This window comes from Nicotiana sylvestris, chromosome 6, assembly GCF_000393655.2.
Source record: "Nicotiana sylvestris chromosome 6, ASM39365v2, whole genome shotgun sequence".
Lineage (NCBI taxonomy): Eukaryota > Viridiplantae > Streptophyta > Magnoliopsida > Solanales > Solanaceae > Nicotiana > Nicotiana sylvestris.
Window position 1 is genome coordinate 154,791,011 of NC_091062.1, and position 21,856 is coordinate 154,812,866.

The following is a 21,856-nucleotide window of genomic DNA, read 5'->3' on the forward strand; positions in this document are numbered from 1 at the left end:
AAAAGTCATATTTTGTTTAACTGTACTATCCCTCGAATTCATTTTAAAATAAATTAGGCCAACATCTTTGTTTTTTTAATTGCTCTGCTACACTTAAAAACACTTTTTTCTCTCAAAAGCTTGACCAAACATTATATCTCTCCAAGACAAACTATTCTCACAAAAAAACAAAAAATAAAAGCACTTCTAGTTCCATCGCAGCTTGGCCAAACAAATTTATGAGAATTAGAAGAAGATGATTGCAAGTCAGTAAACTCGAAGATCTCAGCCAGATGTGTAGAGATTGGAACTTTGTGTCACGACCAAAATTGATGGGCCGCGATGGGCATCCGGTACCTTACTCAACCGAGTACCAACATAACGTATATTTTCGTATCATGCTATCATAGGTAAATGAGGTGGAAGGGTTGCCGTAGGATAGCTAGAACAGAACATGTAATACCTTCCAAAACATCCACATACGTCTAGCACCTTAATTTTTATCGTCAATCACTTGTTTTTCATCTTTTCTTCTTCAATCAACTTAATTAACACCTAGAAAAGCTTAACAACATTAGCCACATCATTATCAAATTATTTCTCACAATTTTCAGCCACCACAAACTATATTTTAGCCACAAAACAGTCCAACCAAAAAGAGAACCATATCCCATGTTCACATCTTATGATTTTTCGCTAAAACCACACAACCCATATGATCTTATAACAATAAGTCAACATTAATTAAGGACATATAAGAATCAACCTGAATCTCTGAAGTGCCACCGTATATGCATACTTATTATACTCATATATATATAATGCTTCTCTTTGATACTATTATCCATATCTTATGATGCATGACTGCCCAACTGATCAGTGGTAACTGTCCGACCGGCCGTCGCACGGTGGTAAATGCATGACTGCCCAACCGGTCGTAGCTCGATGGTAAATGTGTAACTGCCCAACAGGTCGTAGTTCGGTGGTAAATGCATGACTGCCCAACCAGCCGTAGCATGGTGGTAAATGAAGATGCATGTCTACCCAACCGGCCGTAGCACGATGGTAAATGAATATACATGACTGCCCAACCGGCCATAGCACGATGGTAAATGCATGGAGAGGGATGTATCACTATATTATGAATATTAACATATTTATCATATACTTCAATAGAGACGTAAGAACATACTTAGACATGCTTGAATATCACTTCATAGGAATGAATAACGTAGACATCCTAAACTACTAAGAATAGAACCATTTGTGGAATAGCATTACGTTTACGTATCGTTACTTGGATCATGTCAAAAGAAGAAAGAGTTAGCCTTAACATACTCGGTACATTGTTCGTATTGACGTCCTTTTGTTGGGGACGCTACATTCATGTCTGCAGGTATAGACAATCAATTTGACAAGCCCTCATAGTAGACGATGTCAGCATTCAGCGAAGGATCGGTAAGATTCCACCTCATTCGGAGTGCATCCGAGTCTATAAGTCATCGTGTCAAAGTTTTGCTACAGACTTATGCATAGTCGGGTACCCTGTCCCATTTGATGTCAAATAATCTTAGAGGCTTTGTAGACAGAGGTTCATTTTGTATAGTATGTCAGAGGCCTTGACGGCCCATATGTATTCATGGTTCATTGATACAGTGTTTTCTCACTTATAGTTATACATTACGAGTTGTGGCCAAGTTGGCCCATGATAGTTAAGAAAGAAAAATATTGGTTACAGAGTAGTTCACTCGGGCCAGTACGGCACCGGGTGCCAGCCACGCCTCCCCAAGTTTGGGGCGTGACACTTTGTAATTAAGGCTATGTCAAATTAGAGCTATACAAATTTCTCGCTTTCAAAAATAAAAGTAATAAGACAGCTGAATAGGAGGGTAAAACCTGACTGAATATCAGAGCCAGACAGTAAATACAACCTTATAGACTTACTATTGTAATTCTTTTGCTCTTACCTGTATGACTGTACAGTAATTTACATGAATGAGAGGACTAAATCTCAATAGCTTCAGAGTGCTTTCTGGTCTAGTCTTTCGTTCCAATTTAGACAACGAATCAAGCTACGGAACCAATCACCTGTCTGATCAGACTTGTTAACTGTAGGTAGTGGATGCTGACTCATATATATGCGAACGGAATCTCCTCTAGAGAGTTGCTGCCTTCTCTTCCCATCAAAGGAGACCCAAGCATTGCTACGTGCATCCTCTGGAATCTGTTCATATGCAAAAAACTTATAAGATTCTGGAATAGACAATAGGCTTTGAGCTTCCCACGAGAGAGAACTCTCTGCAAACACACCTGTACTTGAACAATGTCGTGACATGGATATCTAGTACCACAAAATGGCTCGGGCTAGCTAGGCCAGTTGGACTATTTCACTAGCACAACTACTGTACATCCCCTTTTATTCTTGTCACTACTAGTACCTGACTCCATCCGCTCGGCATTTGTGCAAACAACAACCCGTACTTAATAGGCCAATTCGAAAAGGACAAGGACAGCTGGCTACTGCTAAAAGTCAAACTAAGGGTACGCATTGTATGATTGAAAACTACCGTTGCATGCTCCCCGTGCTTGCAGGTCTTACAAGTACCTTCTCTCCACCAGCTGCTTCGATCAATGTTAAGTCTGCCTATGACCACATCTTTTTTTCTTTTTTTTTGAATTGATAACTATTGTATATATTAAAAACATCAGTACATAGGTTGCACTGAAAACCAGATTTACATGGAGAGGATTAGTAGATGATCTAATTCGAGACCTAGCAAGATCCTAGTATGTCTATGATTGTCAATGTATCTTCTATGTAAATCTGTTTGCACCAAAAACAAAAAAGAAGAATACAGTTGAGTTTGATCTTCTGCACTGGATTGCTTCAATCTTCAAAACATCTGAAAATGTTGGTTTATGTTTAGTCAACAATGGCATGCCAATTGGAAGAGTTGGTGGAAAGAGTTGGTGTGGATGCTAGGAGGAAGCTTCCTCCTTTGATGTCACCCATGACATCAAGAGGAGGTAGTTTGATGTCAGCAATGACATCAAGAGGAGGTCTTTACCTCTATAAATAGATGCACTCCTTCACTTGTAGAAATCATCCCAAAATAATACAATACATTGTAGTGAGTAGAGAGTTAAGAGAGAAATTCTCTTAAGTGTAATTGGGAAATCTCCCCTTCCTTTGTTAATATTAAAAGGACAATTGTTCTCTGGTGGACGTAGGATTATTTTGATCCGAACCACGTTAAATCTTGTGTTCTTTCTTTTACGTTTCCGCTAACAATTGGTATCAGAGCGACAGGATCCTTTAACGATCCAAGGAGAAAGAACAAGCAAATATGAGTTCCATGAAGTTTGAAATTGATAGATTCAATGGACGCAACAACTTCAATATCTGGAAGATCCAGATGATGGCGTTACTGCGGAGGGAAGGTTCAATCCATGCTATTGACAGAAAGTATCCTACGGATATATCAGCTCCCGACAAGGAGAAGATTGAAGGGGATGCATTGAGTGCAATCCAACTATCCCTTGCACCTAACGTGCTTTGTGAAGTGAGTACGGGTACCGAAGAGACGGCCAAACAGTTGTGGGAAAAGCTAGAAGGGCTATACCAAGACCGATCAGTGACAACAAGAATGTTGTTACAACGGCGTCTTCACACATTTAAGATGGGGCCAGGTACTTCGTTACAAGATCATTTAGATGCGTTTAATAAACTTGTCATGGACTTACAGATTGCAGGAATTAAAAGGGAGGAGGAGACGCTTGCATGTGCTTTGCTATTTTCATTGACTTCAGGATATCGTGATATTGAGAATTCAATGATGTATAGCAAGGAGCCTATCAAGCTTGAGCAAGTGCGGCAGGCACTTAACTCTAGTGATGTGCGGAGGCACATTGAAGGAGATAGAGATGACCAGGCAAGTGGCCTCTTTGTAAGAGGCCGGACTAGCCAACAGGGAAAGACCAAATCAAAGCACAGATCAAAGTCTCGTGTGAACAAGAAGAATACAGAGTGTTGGGGTTGTGGCAAGAAGGGGCACTTTGAACGAGATTGCCCAATGTCAAAGTCCAAGGAAAAGGCGAGTGCATCTACAGTTGAACAGGTACATAATTTTGATAATGATTATGTACTAACAACATCGTGTAATAATAATAGTAGTTATGAAAACAAATGGGTGTTAGACTCTGCTTGTACTCTGCATATGACGTTCCGAAAAGACTGGTTTAGCAGCTACGAGAAAAGTGGAGGAACCGTAGTAATGGGCAATAATGCAACTTGTGCAATAGTTGGCATTGGCTCAGTTCGGGTTCGCTGCCATGATGGAATCGTGAGGACTATTACACAAGTCCGTCATGTTCCTGATCTGAAGAAGAATTTGATCTCCTTGGGTACTCTGGATGAACAAGGCTACAGGTACATGAGCGAAGCAGGAACTATGAAGGTGACTAAAGGTTCTTTAGTCATGCTGAAAGGCAAGCTGGAGAATGGCCTTTACACATTGGCCGGAAGCACCATTGTTGGCTCTGCAAATGCATCTACAGTGCAGTTATCTAATGATGACAAGGCAAGACTATGGCACATGAGACTGGGTCATATGAGCGCACGTGGACTGGAGATGTTGAGCAATCGTAAACTTTTGGAAGGTGAGAAGATCAGCACGCTTGACTTCTGTGAGCACTGCGTTCTAGGGAAGCAGAAGAAGGTCAGCTTCAGCACTGGCAAACACAAGACAAGAGGAGTGCTAGACTACATCCATTCAGATTTATGGGGTCCTTCTAAACTTCCATCGAAGGGCGGAAAGAGGTATCTTCTCATTTTTATTGATGATTTCTCACGAAAGGTTTGGGTGTATTTTTTGAAGGCAAAAAGTGATGCTTTTGAAGCATTTAAAGAGTGGAAGATTTTGATTGAAAATCAAATGGAGCGGAAAATCAAGTATCTTCGCACAGACAATGGCTTGGAGTTTTGCAATGAAGAGTATAATGAATTCTGCAAGGTTCATGGGATCTCAAGACATAGGACTGTCAGGCATACCCCACAGCAGAATGGAGTTGCCGAGAGAATGAACAGAACTCTTCTTGAAAAGGCTCGTTGTATGCTCCTACAAGCCAAAATGTCCAAAGTATTTTGGGCTGAAGCAGTTCACACTGCTGCTCATATTGTCAATCGATCTCCAGCATCGGCAATTGACTTTAAGACTCCGAATGAGGTATGGTCAGGTGAACCCTCTAACTATTCATACTTACGAGTATTTGGGTGTCCAGCTTATTATCACGTTAATGAAGGAAAGCTTGAACCAAGGGCTAAGAAGGCCATATTCGTAGGGTATGTGGATGGAGTAAAAGGGTACAAACTTTGGTGTTTGTCTTTACTCAAATTTATAGTTAGTAGAGATGTCACCTTCGATGAATCCTCTATACTTGATCCCCGTAAAGTTTCCGTGGAGTTTTCAGGAAACAAGAACAACGAGCAGGTGGAGCTTCCGGTGGAGCTTGCCAAGGAAAAGGATCAAGAGACTCAGGTTAAAGATGAGTCAGAAGATGTAGGCGTTGAAGAACTTGCTGTCAATGAACCATACACAATTGCGAAGGGGAGGGAGAAGAGGCAAACACGAGAACCGGAACGCCTTATAAATCAAGCAAACTTGATTGCATATGCGTTCGTAGCTGCACAAGAAGAGATTAAAGATCTGGAGCCCTCCTCGTATATTGAAGCAACTTCTTGCAAGGATGCCGCACAATGGCGGTTAGCCATGACTGAAGAGATGGAGTCTCTTCACAAGAATCAGACATGGGTCTTAGTGAAAAGACAAAAGGGGAAGAGGACAGTTGGATGCAAGTGGGTCTACCGAAAGAAAGAGGGAATTTCTGAAGTGGAAGATGTTAGGTTCAAGGCGAGATTGGTTGCAAAAGGTTTCAGCCAAAAGGAGGGAATTGACTACAATGAGATTTTCTCTCCGGTCGTGAAGCATAGCTCAATTCGCGTGCTACTAGCATTGGTTGCACAATTTGACTTGGAGCTTCAACAGCTTGATGTCAAAACTGCTTTCTTACACGGTGATCTAGAAGAGACAATCTATATGGATCAACCTGAAGGTTTCCTAGCTGAGGGAAAAGAAGATCACGTATGCCAACTAAAGAAGTCTTTGTATGGTTTGAAGCAATCCCCTAGACAGTGGTACAAGAGGTTTGATGCATTCATGACTACACATGAATTCTCAAGGAGTGCATTTGATAGTTGTGTGTATCACAAGAAGATGTCTGGTAACTCAATGATTTATTTACTGTTGTATGTTGATGATATGCTTATTGCTGCTAACAACATTACAGAGATAAATGCTTTGAAGAAACTATTGAGTAAGGAATTTGACATGAAGGATTTAGGAGCTGCAAAGAAAATCCTTGGTATGGAGATTTCAAGAGAAGACGATGTTGTACATCTTTCTCAGAAGAGGTATATTGAAAGGGTTCTCGAGAGATTCAATATGCAAACGTGCAAGCCTGTAAGTACACCATTAGCTCCTCATTTTAAACTTTCAGAGTCACAAATGCCTCAGTCCGAGGATGAGGTGGAGCATATGTCAAAGATTCCTTATGCCAGTGCAGTTGGTAGTATTATGTATGCTATGGTATGCACACGTCCAGATATTGCTCAATCTGTAAGTGTGGTAAGTAGATACATGTCCAACCCAGGAAAGAGGCATTGGGAAGCTGTCAAGTGGATATTGAGATATTTCAAAGGAGCTTCTGGTGTTGGTCTTACCTTTCGAAAAAGTGGTACAGGTATTTCAATTCTCGGTTATGTGGATTCTGACTATGCAGGAGATCTTGACAGAAGAAGGTCCACAACTGGATACATCTTTACCCTCGTTGGCAGTGCCGTCAGTTGGAAGTCGACTTTGCAGTCGATTGTCGCTTTGTCTACGACAGAAGCAGAATACATGGCAGCAGCGGAGGCGGTAAAGGAAGCTATCTGGTTGAAAAGTTTAGTAGCGGAATTGAGTTTAGTTCAGCTGGAATCAACTCTTAGATGTGATAGTCAGAGTGCTATTCATCTAATGAAAAATCAGAGATTTCATGAGCGCACTAAACACATTGATGTCAGATTTCATTTTATTCGAGATGTTATTGATGAGGGAACTATCAAGGTCGTGAAGGTTATCACAGATGATAATGCTGCAGACATGTTGACCAAGATAGTCCCGCTCGCTAAGTTTGCACACTGCAAGGACTTGGCGGGGGTGTGCATCAACTGATGCAACTCCGAAGAGAACAGTTGCTAGGTGGAGGTGGCATGTTCAACAATGGTTTGATTCTTCTTGTTTCTTACAACGGGGTTGCCCAGTAAGCTTAGAAGTTTTGGCCAGAGTTGTTCACACGCTCGAAACGCAAACCAAGGTGGAGATTGAAAATGTTGGTTTATGTTTAGTCAACAATGGCATGCCAATTGGAAGAGTTGGTGGAAAGAGTTGGTGTGGATGCTAGGAGGAAGCTTCCTCCTTTGATGTCACCCATGACATCAAGAGGAGGTAGTTTGATGTCAGCAATGACATCAAGAGGAGGTCTTTACCTCTATAAATAGATGCACTCCTTCACTTGTAGAAATCATCCCAAAATAATACAATACATTGTAGTGAGTAGAGAGTTAAGAGAGAAATTCTCTTAAGTGTAATTGGGAAATCTCCCCTTCCTTTGTTAATATTAAAAGGACAATTGTTCTCTGGTGGACGTAGGATTATTTTGATCCGAACCACGTTAAATCTTGTGTTCTTTCTTTTACGTTTCCGCTAACAATTGGTATCAGAGCGACAGGATCCTTTAACGATCCAAGGAGGAAGAACAAGCAAATATGAGTTCCATGAAGTTTGAAATTGATAGATTCAATGGACGCAACAACTTCAATATCTGGAAGATCCAGATGATATACCCCTAAGACTAATAAAGATTTTCCATAGTTGGTCTGTAATCTTGCAATGTAGAAATAAATGTGTGACAGTTTCAGCATTTTTCCCGCACAAAAAACATCTTGAGCACAGGAAAATTCCCCTTTTTACGAGATTATTCTGGGTTAATACCGCCTCCTTTGCTAGTAGCCAAGTGAAGCAAGCTACCTTGTATGGAATCTTTGTTTTCCATATATGTTTCCAAGGCCATGGGTCCACCTGTTGATTATTATGATTCAAAATCTTATATGCATCCTTCACCCGGTAAACCCCTCTGTTGTGCCTCTTCCACCAAAGTGAATCAAAACCTTCCTGTAATCCTTTAAATGCTTCCAGCTCTTTGTAAAGGTCAGCTAATCTTGTTATCTCCCAGTCATTCAACTGTCTTCTTAGAGCGATTTCTCATCCTTGATGACTCCTCGTATCAGCTACTGTCTTATGCTGGTTTTGTGCTAAACCAAACATATCGGGGTATCTTTCCTTTAAGCTTCCGTTTCCTAACCAATTATCATTCCAGAATGATGTGTTCCTTCCGTTGTTCACTCTTATGGAGGAGTGATTCTTCATTATAGGCCAAAGTTCTCTGATAGATTTCCACACACTTACTCCATATGATGTTCTGACTTTTTTTGACACCCAGTTATTTTCCTCACCATACTTTGTTTTGATCACTTTGCCCCATAAAGATTGGGGTTCTTGAGAGTACTTCCATAACCATTTCATTCTAAGAGCCTTGCTATGATTCTTCAAATTCCTTATTCCTAAACCACCTTATTTTTTATCCATTGTGAGTGTTTTCCATTTAACTAAACGGAAGACCTTTTTCTCCTTATTACCTTGCCAAAGGAATGATCTTCGGAGTTTGTCCAATCTCTGTAAAATGCCTGCTGGAATTGTGAACAAAGACATCATATAAGTAGGAAGTGAGTCTAATACTCGTTGATTAGAACTAGCCTGCCCCCCAAAGATAGGTATTGTGATTTCCATCTTGACAGCTTCTTCTCACACTTTTCTATGACTGAATTCCAGATTTCTTTTGATTTGGATCTTGCGCCAAGAGGCATCCCAAGGTAAACAGTTGGTAGGGACCCAACTTCTCTTCCCAATATCTGTGTCAGTTGCTCCATGTTGTTAACTTCATTAATGGAAAAAATATTGCTCTTTCTCCAGTTGATGTGTAATCCTGAGACTCCCTCAAATAAGACCAAAATGATTCTTAGGAATCTAAGTTGGTCCTTTTCGGCATCACAGAAGACTAGAGTATCAACAGCATATTGGAGATGTGTGATCTCTAGATTGTTTGCCCCACTCCTGTTTACCTCAAAACCTTTAACCCATCCACTGACTTTAGCCGTTTTGATCATGTTGTTCAATCCTTCCATGGCTATAATGAATAGAAAGGGAGATAAAGGATCATCTTGTCTTAGACCTCTGTGTGAATGGAAAAAACCTTTAGGAGATCCATTTATGAGAATGGAGAATTTTACAGTAGATATGCAAAATTTCATTCATCTATTCCATTTCTGCCCAAAACCCATTAGTTCTAACATTCTGAGTAGGAGGCTCCAATTTACATGATCATATGCCTTCTCAATATCTAATTTGCATAAGATTCCAGGTTCCTTTTTTATTCTTGAATCCATAGCTTCGTTGGCAATCAACACAGCATCTATTATTTGTCTTCCTTTGATGAAAGTCATTTGTTGAGCATCGACAATTTTCCCTACCACCCTCTTAAGTCTTTCGGTTAAGACTTTTGAGAGCAATTTGTAGAAGCTCCCTATCAGACTGATCGGTCTGAAATCTCTCAATTCTTTCGCACCTGTCTTCTTTGGAATCAAAGCTATATATGTTGCATTGAAGCTTTTCTCAAACATCTCCTGAGAATGGAAGTTGTTGAAGGCCGTCATGATGTCTTCCTTCAAAATGTCCCAACACTTTCTGAAAAAACCCATTGTGTATCCATCCGGACCTGGGGCCTTGTCACTTGCACACATCTTCAGACAGGTCAAAACTTCTTGTTCCTCAAAGTTACTCTATAAAAACTCCCTTTCTGATTTAGAAATTCTTGAGCTATTTTCGAAATTGACCGTTGGTCTCCACTCTTTAGGTTCTTTGTATAACTTCTTGTAGAATTCAGTTATCTCAATCTCTATTCTGTCTGGATCCTCGACTACTTCCTGTCGAATCATTAGTTGATCAATGTTGTTGTTTCTTTTGTGTGCATTTGCAGTACGATGGAAAATTTTTGTATTCCTGTCCCCTTCTTTGAGCCACATAACTCTTGATTTTTGTCTCCATACAATTTCTTCATTCTTGAGTTGTTCCTCAATCTCCATTAGAGTAGCTGCTTTCCTGACTGATTCCTCCTCTGTCAGCGCTCTTAGTTGTTGTGTTGTCTCAAAACCTGCTAGCTGACTTAGCAATTTTGATTTTTGCAGTCCCAAATTACCTTCATAAACTCTGCTCCATTCTTTTAGCTTGCCCTTAAGAGCTTTTAACTTGCAAGCTAAAATGTAATCTGGTCTTCCTGAGAATTCAAAAGATGTCCACCAGTCTCTAATTCTGTCATCAAAACCTTCCACATTCAGCCACCAATTTTCAAACTTAAAGTATGATTTAGCTTGTTCCCACGCACCACAGTATAGAGCCACAGGTGAATGGTCCGAAATCAACCTTTGTTGGATAGTTTGCTTGATGTTTCTGAAGCTTTCATCTCATTCTTCTGAAATGAGAAATCTATCGATTCTTGAAGTGGTTGTATGATTGTCCCCTTTGAACCAAGTATAGTAGCCTCCTTCAAGTCGTAGATCTATCAACTCCATATCTTCTATAAAATCCGAGAATTCCACCATCGCTTTGGACCTCCTTGAACATTCCCGTTTTTCAGAAGGGTACCTTGTAACGTTAAAATCGCCACAAACCGCCCAAGGACCTTCCATCAATCCCCTCACTGCACCAATTTCTCTCCATACTATTTTCCTTTCTATTCTACAATTTGGAGCATACACTCTTGTTATGTGACATTGAAAATTCTGTAAAAGAGCCTCGAACTTGCAAGTCAAAGTGTATGCACCAGTCTATAACACCTCCCCTTTCCATACTCTGCAATCCCATAATAACAAAATCCCCCCTCTCGTTCCGCTCGCTTCTAAACTTGCATACCTCACTCATCTACCACCTCATATTTGACTGACTATTTCCTTAATATCCCCCTCCACTTTTGTCTCTTGCATGCATATAATGTCTGCCCTCCAGTTCTGCACTTGACTTTTTATGATCTCCCTTTTCTTCTTGTCGTTTAATCCCCTTACATTCCAGGAAATTACTTTGATCTTCATATTGAAATGATTGATAGATCTCTTCCCCTATTCCTTTTCCCGTCACTCTTGAATTTGACATAAAACGAAGTTAAACCTTTTAATTCCAGTGATCCTTTGAATCTTTGTTTCTTCACCTCCAACTCTGTCTCCACCCTTCTAACCTGTCTACAACTGTCAATTTGCATTAACAACTCCAATGCTTCTTCTTCATGGCCTTGAAAATCTACTCCAAACATTTTCCCCAATTTGATCATATTTTGATGGACCCATAGTGTTGCATCTATGTCTTTATCCATTAATGGATTGTGTTGCTGAACTGCTATAGGATTCACCTCCTCGATTTCCCAATCTTAGATAGAGCTAAAGTGATTTAGTTGTTCCAAATCACTTCCAACTTGATCTTCCTCCATATTTGTGTTTGTGCTCTGCTCCCCTGCCTTCTGTTCCAGTCTTGCTATTTCTGTTCCACCTTCTGGCTTACTGCAACTGTTAAGTGTTGCCTTTGGCATACTTTCAAGGTTTTCATTGGGGATTGGGTCCCCTGGAGTAGACTCTTTTGCCCCCAGGTAAGAAGGTCCTCCCATTTCCTCAATACAAAGGCTTCAGCCTAATATCATCAGAAAACTCACACGAGAGATCATTAAAAATGACTTGTGCAGCCAAATCAGAGTCATAGGATTTCAGCTCGTTGTTTGTCGCTTTACTGCTCTGATTCATCGAACTCGAACCTTGTGTAAGTTGCACATTTGCCTTTCCTTTATCAGTGTTTTGCAATATGGTGCACCCCACTAGATTGTTCAAATATCTCTCTATTTCAAAACATTGTTCGTTTTCTTGCATCTTCAGCTCATATCTTGTCTGTCTTTTAGCCCAGATTGGGATGAAAAATTTGATACCGTCTCTTTCAATCCCAACCTCATTGGGAGTCTTTCTGCCATCACCAACAATTTTAATTCTTGCCCACTTAAGATGATTTTTGAGATCAGTTTCTTCTTCAATAGCTATCCATCCCCCACAGAGATCTCCTATTTCTTTGAAGATCTTTTGTGACCATAGATGTAAAGGAATCCTCATGGCTCTAATCCAGCATGTGTCCTCGCTTTGTGAGTTTGGAATGCATCCAGCAATATGACTCCACCATTCCAGATGAAGCTTGAACTTTTTCCAACTCCATTCTCCTTGCATAATCTGCTCCGCCATGAATCTGTTTGGAAATTCAAAAAGAAACATGTTGCCTGTCATTTCATACATGTTTACTCCATATGCTTTGTTCCATGACGCACTAGCCCATCGCCTTATGTCTGCTAAAGTGGGTCTCTCGTTGATTTCTTTCCCAAAAAACCCGACAATGCATCTTTTTAGTAGACCAGAATCCTCGCTACCTGTCGGTTCCACAACAGAGATATCTCCATTGTTTATGCTGACCTTTGCCTCTCGAAGGGTATTGGATTGCCATTTACTCTCCTTAATTGCTTTGACATAAGGGTAGTTGTCCACAGTGATTCTAGGTGGGGCTGTGGGATTCATTTTGGGGTCTGATGTATGAATCTTTCTATCTTAGCTGCTATGTCTTTCCAACCTGCATTCAAAGCTAACTCTGGAATTATAATAACAGACCTCCCTTCTCCCTTCAGTGACAGAATGCTCATGTATCTTCCATGAACGTTGAATTTCCTGGTACAGAAATGTTCTGTCATATGTTCCTTGTACTTCCATCGCTTCACTAAATTCATTTGATCTGTCGATGCTTCTTTAAGTACAAAACAAATCCATTCCATTGTCTTTCTGCCCATGGATGAACGTCTCATCATGTTGCGGCTTCTCTCCACCCATTCGAACCATACATCTTTGTTGGAATTCCATCTGGTGATGTCAAAAGATTTGAATCCTGCGTTGAAATAAATCTGGTTGTCTCCCATATTGTACCACCCAGCTGCTCAGGTTATGGAAATTATAAGGAGTGTTTGATGGTAATCACAGTTGAGCTGTAGATGTAAAAGATACTGAAATCTGGACTAAACAGAGGTTCCCCACTCCCCGGAAAAAATAAAAGTCGTCGGAAATCTGTAAAAATTGTACAGATCTGGTCGGAATTATCAGTAGAGGAAGCTGTCCAAAAGAAATTTTTTGAAACCCTGCCGGAAAAGGGCTCACGCGCCCGGCGCGTGGCGGCTAGGTCGCCGGTAGGTGCCGCGCGTGGCAGCTTCTTCGTCGGAAAAATTGCAGTGGAGTGGTCGGAATTTCGGGGGCTTTCTAATGGTGTTCATGGAAACCTAAGATTCCTTGTTCCAAGGCTCCTCGGGGAGTGTGCCTGAGAGCTTGACAGTAGAGAGAGAAAAATTCACCTTCGCTAGAATTCTTGAGTTTTGTCACCAGGGATTAAATCCTAAGCAGAGCAAAAAAAAATGTGGGTGTTTTTTGCATCTGTCCATGACCACATCTTTTATAAAAGCAGCTCTAATGCCTTCACAGGGAACTTGATACACTACAGGGCATTGGTAGCATCTTCAGTAATGAAAATGTTAACATCTGTGAAGGTTTCCATCATTAAATGCAGGTTTGGCCCAATGAAGAGCACTCAGCTACCAAAACTATCATTTAATACACATGGTATATGGAACTAAGTTACGCCATCTCACCCTAAGCTTTATGAGGAGTTAGACTTTCTATAGAAGATTTCCCAATAGTTCTCCTTCACTAGGGCTCAAGAGACACAAGTTTAGAACTGAGCTTATTCTAATTCGCGCACAATGTATGACGCTACTAAACCCTAATGTGATGTCGAGGAGATTCCGGAAGTGAAACCTTGAACACCATTCTCTAGTAAGCCTTGTCAGCTTTGTTATTATTTCTAAAGATTCTTCTCTTTTCCCGCCTCTAAAGCAGTACTTATCCCTTTTTTTGTAATGATGTAATTGGTTTCATTGCTGGTATCAAAAAGATGCAAAATAGTTACAAAAGAGATATAGCAAAAAAGAAGGTTTGCTAGCTCCAATAGATGTTCAAGCTAATATTGGGGAGCTAACAAAATTCAAATAACTATCAGGGGAATCTAAAAGCAGCACTCATCCCTTACCAATAATAGAATCGACCTAACCGAACCATTTGAAAGAAGCAGCCATATTACTGCTCAAAAACTTAAAACAGCTGTAGACCTTTCCCACAGCAACAACTAATCAACTATACTATCTGAAGAGAATGTTTGCTAATTAACTGCACCTTATTAAGACACAACAATTTTAGCTGATTCAGCTTTTGAGAGTTTTCCATTTAAAGGTGCAACACCTAGAGAAGATCTGAACAAACCACATACTTGATCGATATGGCTCTCAAGAACAATACAATTAAACTCTTTGTTCTATCCTGTGCAACGTTGGTCTCCAGATCTAGCCTAAAGACTTTGACAAAAAGTGTCTACATATACAGCATATCATGAGGTTTTTATGTAATAACATACACTGTCCTAGAATGAACTTCAGCAACCTGTGTCCTCACCTATTGCCAGACTTGTGAACAAGGCAAAAAATTCAATAGGATGTATATCCCCCAAATTACTTGATCGATCCTCTTTTTTTTTTTTATAACCTTCTTAGCTTGCTTCCACCTTTAGTTTCCTCTATATTTTTCTTTCATCCCAAGAGATATACCATTCTGGAAAAATATTTTAATTAGGCTTCCCTGGAAAATTATTTGGGATATCACTTATATTATATATACAAAAAGCCAAGACGCTAAGATGATATACAGGAACTACATATTTCTTCCCTCTTGCATGTATTAGTGATCACATATTTCCAGACCTTTTACCATCGTATACAAATCCATGAAGCCGAGGAAAAAGATTAGCAGCACTAAAGAAGGAACAAAGGTCCTATTTCTTCTTCCATTTTAGTTGGAAAATACTGTAAATTGTATAAAGCTTTTGGTTAGGAAATGAGAGGTATTAGCACAAACTAGTAACGAGAATATTTTCGATACGTAAAATAGTAATGAGATTCTTTTCCAATAATCATAATATATATATAGAGACAGTCACCTTTAGTTCTAGTCTTGCAGAATCTGGAAGTATGACAGGCCTAAACGAGAGAGAATGTGGACAGATTGGTGTAAAGAGCATGCATGGAACATTGGGATGCACCTGCATGGCATAAATTACCGTCACATGATGTTTATGCATTCACTAACTGAAGGCAAAACAACTAATAATTGTTGGCAGGATGAACAATGGTTCAAAGAGTAGGATCTCATCACCAATAAGATCAGCAGCAAGTCAGTATAATTTTCAAAATTTTACTTCAAGAGTATATCGTTAATAACATCTTGTATCAGAATCAAATTTAAGTAGCAAAGGCCGTCTTGTCACAAAATTGCAACTTAAAGTTTTTGTTATTAGAGAAAGAATAATAAATACAATGTTAAAAAGGAAGCTGAAAAGCAGGTTTATATATGTAACGGTAAGTCAAGTGGTATGACATAGCTCGCTTGCTATAGTAGGATTTTCTGCCATTACTGCTTTTGATGCCTAATATCCCGAACAGAACAAGGAAGTTGTTTAATACAACTATTGCCTATTTGGAACATTTACCATAAAAGGGTGATACCTATTCATTTATTTACTTTAAAGTATGACGGGGGAAATCAACCCAACTCTGTCAATAATTCTTAAAAGTCATACTTGCAAAGTGTATATTTGACAATGAAGTGCACAGCGTCTTTTTTTATTTTTCATGTTTTCCGTCTTCATGTTTTCCTTGCTTTAATCTAGGGGGCAGGGGGAGGTTAGTTGGTCTTTTCTCCCCTCCCTGTAGTAACTTTGTTCAGTTTCCATTGCTGCCACATCAAACTGCTCGAGCTTTGAACCTCAACCTTCTGATTTGAATTTTAAGGGTCTCACATTTCACTTGGTCTATCGATTCTAATGCAGTATTTACTTGTGGCATTTCACAACATATACTTGTAAGTGATGTGTATCAGAAGTACCATGGAACCCCCAGCAGCTGTCGAGTAAGCTGTACTTCCAGTTGGAGTGGCCACAATGACGCCATCACCTTGCACCTGCCAAATAATATAAGACAGTATGACATGATTATTCTTTAATCTCTTGCTCATTAATTCAGCAGAGCACTTGTAGAATTTCCTATAAGAAACAAGATCTAAAATATTAAAATAGAATGTTCCCCTTCTAAATGTTTTGGAAGGGGTTGACTGTTAAGAATAAAAACGGCACCTTGGTAATGAGGCGGTCATGTTCATAACACTCTATTTTGGACAGGTATGGATTAGAACCACGATCAACTACAATTTCATTTAGGACATCAAACACCTTTCCAGGCATTGCTTTCCCGCTTCGGAATATCTCGCATTGGAGACGCATTCTTAGAGTTATATACACACCATCTAGAGTGTTGTTTCCATGGATGACTTGTCTAAGATCCTTCTTATAATCTTCAAACTGTACGAATTGATGACAGAGAAGTAAAAGATGAGTATTTATAGATAATAAAGAACCAAAGCTTAACATTTAAGTTGAGAGGCATACTGGATGGGAAGTGAGAAATCCAAGGGATCCTAGGTTAAATGAGATGACGGGTGGGACAGCACCTCGAAATATATTTGACGCATGGAGTATCACACCATCTCCTCCCAAACAGGCAACAAAGTCAACCCTCTCATGAAGATCACTGCATTTGGTACATCAGGCAAGGTCATACATCTCTTCGTGAAGTACCAGATAGAAAAAAAAAATGAAAAGGACAATGCTTCTGCACGTACAGTTTATTAGTCATCCCACCTGGTATCTTGACTATAGAAGGTCTGAACAAACCCAAAGCCTGGGATTCGTGCAAAAATATCATGCACCTCAGGTTCAACAAGAACAGTCATCTTCTCTTGGGAATACAAGAAAGAAGCAACCTTCGGGGGTTAAAAAAAGGAGATGGTGTTAGAACTTCTGCTTGTTAAGAGTGTTAAAACTTATGAGAATATGTGAATGAATGGCAGAGAACAATTGCTAATGGAAATGTAAACCAAAATATTTGAAATAAAACTTTGACGTGCATAGTTTATTTCCAGCTTATAAGCAAGTTAACATGATGTAATAAATCTAAGTTCATCAAACTGATGCCTGAGGTTTTCAAAATGAGATGGACAGACAGAAATCTTAACAGGTTAGAGAGTAACTTGAGATTCATATTGATCAAAAGATCTCTGCATCCTGCTAGTTGACTAAGTAGAATGGCACATTTAAAGTGTGCTAGAGGGAGGGGAAGGAAAGTCAGAGGTAAAGACAATCCAAATCAAACAGAGAAAACTAAAGATCATATTTTCCTTTCCACCAGTTGGTTGATGGATGGTGATTTCAGTGGGAGATACACAGAGTCATAATTAATGATAAGCATAATTTCACTTTCTGCGTTCCTCAGAGCTTGAAAGAAGTGAAAAATGAAGAGAGGTTCCCAGCATCAGTAGAAAATGAAAATCACAAGGTAAAAATTCAACTAGATTAATGAGAACTTTGAGAAGAACCTCTTTAGCTTCTTCCATGAGTTCGTATCCCAGCTTCTTTAATAGCAGTACAGTCTTTGGTGTGGATTTCCACAAAAGCATCTGCTGCTGGGTGCTAGGATGAGTGAAGGCCAAGGAAGATTCTGTTACTTTTTCTCTGGTGCACGAATACCCATCTGTGCGAACCAAGAACATCTCTGCCTTCCTTCTTGACTGCACTCTTACAACACCAGTGGCTGAAGCACACATATTTCCTTCAATCTGCTCCAAGTTATCTTCCAGCAAAGGTGTGGAGACCTCAATATTCCTCCTTTCCCCTGTAGTGACTCTAGACTCAGCAGTACGTTCTATCTCATCTCTTGCGTCAACAATTCCAACTTTTTTTATTGAGGTTTGTACTTCGCCGTTGCTGATTCCATTCAAGACTGGAGTTGCGGAGTCACTATGACCAGCATACATCTCTGTATTTGACGAGGAAGTTGAAGGGTTAGTAGTTAAGTGCTTATTGAGAGACGAACCATTTAAATTTTGTGATTCCATCACTCCATTCTCACTGTATATGCTTGTAGTTTCATTTCCCTTAGGCACTCCCTTGTAGCTATATCTTGAAGCAGAAAGCACCTCCAATCTTTTCCTTTCATGAGTAAAATATGTTGCAGGTGAAACCATCCTACTTCTGAAATACGCGGACATCTCTTTTCTGGAGAAGACATTAGAGGGAGGCAGCTGAGACTTGAGCGGGTTCACATTAATGTAGGGTGCTACTTCACTGTCAGATTCTAGCACTGTGCTTTTCCTATTGGATGAAACAACTTCGTCGCCTTCAGTCTTGCCTAGGCCCGTAGTTTCAGAAATGTGCTTGATATCTTTCACATCAGAATTTATGTCGTCTGATCTTTTAGGCAGTGATCCGTCTTGATTATCAGATGCAGAGCTGACTTCATCATTAAAGCTTGTACCTTCTTCTGACCTTGGCAACATAAATGTTTCTTCAGTTCCTCTAGCATCACGTGATGAGTTCCCAGTTGAGTCTGCTGTCTTATATGTACTGGCTACAACTTGTGGTGTATAGCGAGTAATGTATTGCCGCCATCTAGAGACCATAGCTGATGTCCTCTTAATTCCTTCTCTACTGTGGAGATATAAGGGCTTTTTGTTTAAATCAGAGACCAATGCTGCAAACTTTTCGACCTGCTCCACTGAAGGCGATATACCAACTTCAACAGGTAGTTCAATTAATTCAATTTCCCCTGACGAAATGGCTTCATCTAGCACTTTCTCATAGAAGATGTCTTTTACAGTCTCGGCTCTGAGATCTACAATGGTTTTGAACCCTCTCTCCAACAGCCATCTAAGACCTTCGTCAGTTACCTGACCACCTCTCCAGAAAGCAACCTCAGAAGTCGTAGACTGCGTCTCTTCATTTGATGTTGACAAATAAACAGGACTAAAGTTAGCAAACAGTGTATGGCTGGGTTTCTTTTCACCACGAGGAAATCCGGCATCATAACATACATTCTTCAGTCTTTGCAGTTTTTGCCACACAATAATGCTGCGAGGATCATCAGGTGTCAAATAGTTTTCAAGAGCAACATGTAAGCTCTCACAGTATCTCTTCATTTCACCTCTGAAAATTGCAAGTGGAGGAAGCTCATCATCCGTCACATGCACATCAACATCACGGAAAGAGTCTGTAATCGAGGATCTCCCAGAAAGGACTTCCTCCCTTCCTTTATTTAGAAGACATACCATGCATCCTAGAACAGAAACTAGTTTATCTTCAAGTATTTGTTTATCGTCTGAGGGTACATCATACGAGACATTACATTCTCCGGTCAGTGGATTGCATAGGGTGTCCATTAATGAATTATGAAGTTGTTCAGCAGCCCGAAAGATTCTACAGTAAGCCTCTATCTCTGCAATGTCCCCAGGTAGTGGACCCATTCGGGGCAACTGTGAAGTATCACCAGCCTGGACAATTTGATGTTCAGTAAAAAAGAATCACCCAGCAATATCTAGTTTTCAACAAACAATTATCGGAAAAGAGTGAGAGCTAGATTCCTGTCGGGGCAAGACTGATAATTAGATACTAATGAGCTAGAAATTAGACTAGAAACTGTTTCGAATCAATTAAATGAACAATGTCGCAAACACGAATTTACTCACTCGAAAAGCATCAGCATTAAAGATTTATTTTGAGGCACGTAGATTCTGTATATTTTGACATCACTAATACCTTTTAAGCAAGATCCGCTGTGAAATTCAACAGCAGTTCCTTATCAATTACCACAACCTTGTATTGTTACATTGTTTGTACAATTCCTAACTGAAGAGAAGCAAAAAAAAATTACCTGAGAATCCAAGTCAATGTTGACGGAGAAAGCATTGGATAGTTCAGCACTGACAACAAACTTGACACGACGATATCCATACGATAATCTAAGTCCAAACCCAGGCCCAGAAATCGCCTTTGCATAATTGAGCTGGCAATAGTGAAGATGGGTTCCAGTGGCTGCAACTGTAAGACCCATTTCCAAATGGCATGGAAAATAACGAAAACATATTGCCATACCACTTGAACAAATTGGTGTATCTACTCCAGTTTCCAGTCCTATACTAATAAATCAGTATAATGGATCAAGAACCATCTGAGAATTTTCAAAAAAATCAAAATTTTAGTATAGAATATGCGTGTGAATGTATATGTATGGGTGTGACAAAAGATGGGAAGTGGGAAAATTGTGTGGAAGTGGAAATTTGTGTGGATAATAGGAAAGGAGGAATAGTAAGACAAATAATTGTAGAAATCAGTGGTGGGTTTGAGATTTGGGACATCATTTTTTCCGTTTGTGTTTTTCCAACTTTGATTTGATGTCGTGGATAAATTGGATATAACCCTCTACTTTCAAAAATGGTCTAAGAAATACATTTCCTTATACTATTGGGTTATCTATACTCCTATTATCGTACTATTGGGTTATCTATACCTCTACCATCATACTTTGGAACAAAAATACCCCTATTTTGAATAGAGTACTACATGGCAGCACCAGATTAAAACGGCCCATTTCTTTTTTTTTACACGATCCGTTTTTAAAAAAACACACAACCCGACCCCTATTTTTATTTATTTTTTCAGTTTTTTATAAATTTCAATTTTTAAAAAAACGAAAATATTTTGTTAAAAAAAAAAATCAATTTTTACAAATTTGTTTTTCCACTTTTTACAAAAAAAAATGCTTTTAAAAAACTGTAAAAAAAATATTTTTCAAAAACCAAAATATTTGGTTGAAAATATTTTTTTCAGTTAATAAACAAAAATATTTTGTTAAAAAAACAAAATAAAATCATTTTTTACAAAAAAAAGTTTCAGTTTTTACAAAAAAAAATACTTTAAAAAACTGGAAAAAAATGAAAAAAAAAGTTTTTTGTAAAAACTGATAAAAATAAAAGAACACTTTCCTAAATTAGTGGACTACTGGTGCATTAATTTTAAAAAAATGAAAATATTTTGCAATTTTTTTTTAAAGTTTTACAAAAAGAAAATTTTTTAAAAAAAAACTGAAAAAATGAAAATAGGGGTAGGTTGTGGGTTTTTTTTAAAATGGGTCGTTTTAATCTGGTGCCGCCACATGGTACTCCATCCAAAATAGGGGTATTTTTGTTCCAAAGTATGACGGTAGGGGTTTAGATAACCCAATAGTATAACGAGGGGTATTCTTAAATCATTTTCGAAAATACAGGATATATTTGGTCCTTTCCTTTAGTCCTTTTCTTTTAGGAATAATACATAAATCCCCCATGAAGCTGTCCTCAATTTTCAATTAGACATTTAAACTTTGTGAACGACCTAATATTCTCCTATACTTGTTCAAAATCTATCTAATTGAAAGTTAAGCACACGTCGAAAACAACAGAAAATGAGTTGCCGACAAATCAAGAGAGCAATTTTTTTAATGAAAACACTTTGGAGATTGTTCTAAAAGGGGTTGAGAAACTTTAATCCAATGGTTTCAAAAATTTGATGATTAGAGATGAATAGGAGATAGAGGAAAAAATTACAGAAATTTAACGTTCAATTTCTAGCTAGGA

The 21,856-nt window shown here is 39.1% G+C and overlaps 1 protein-coding gene across 1 annotated transcript; it reads right to left on the reverse strand.

Moving 5' to 3' along the window:
• Nucleotides 1–1,839: 1,839 nt before the first annotated feature.
• LOC104234110 (NAD kinase 2, chloroplastic-like) lies at nucleotides 1,840–20,596 on the reverse strand. Its single transcript, XM_070147595.1, has 8 exons — nucleotides 20,116–20,596; nucleotides 17,786–19,735; nucleotides 17,052–17,173; nucleotides 16,800–16,941; nucleotides 16,488–16,712; nucleotides 16,241–16,315; nucleotides 15,297–15,398; nucleotides 1,840–2,203 (listed from the first exon to the last, which is right to left on the reverse strand). Exons 1-8 carry the CDS (start codon nucleotides 20,332–20,334, stop codon nucleotides 2,000–2,002), a joined length of 3,039 nt encoding a protein of 1,012 aa, XP_070003696.1. The 5' UTR covers nucleotides 20,335–20,596; the 3' UTR covers nucleotides 1,840–1,999.
• Nucleotides 20,597–21,856: the final 1,260 nt, after the last annotated feature.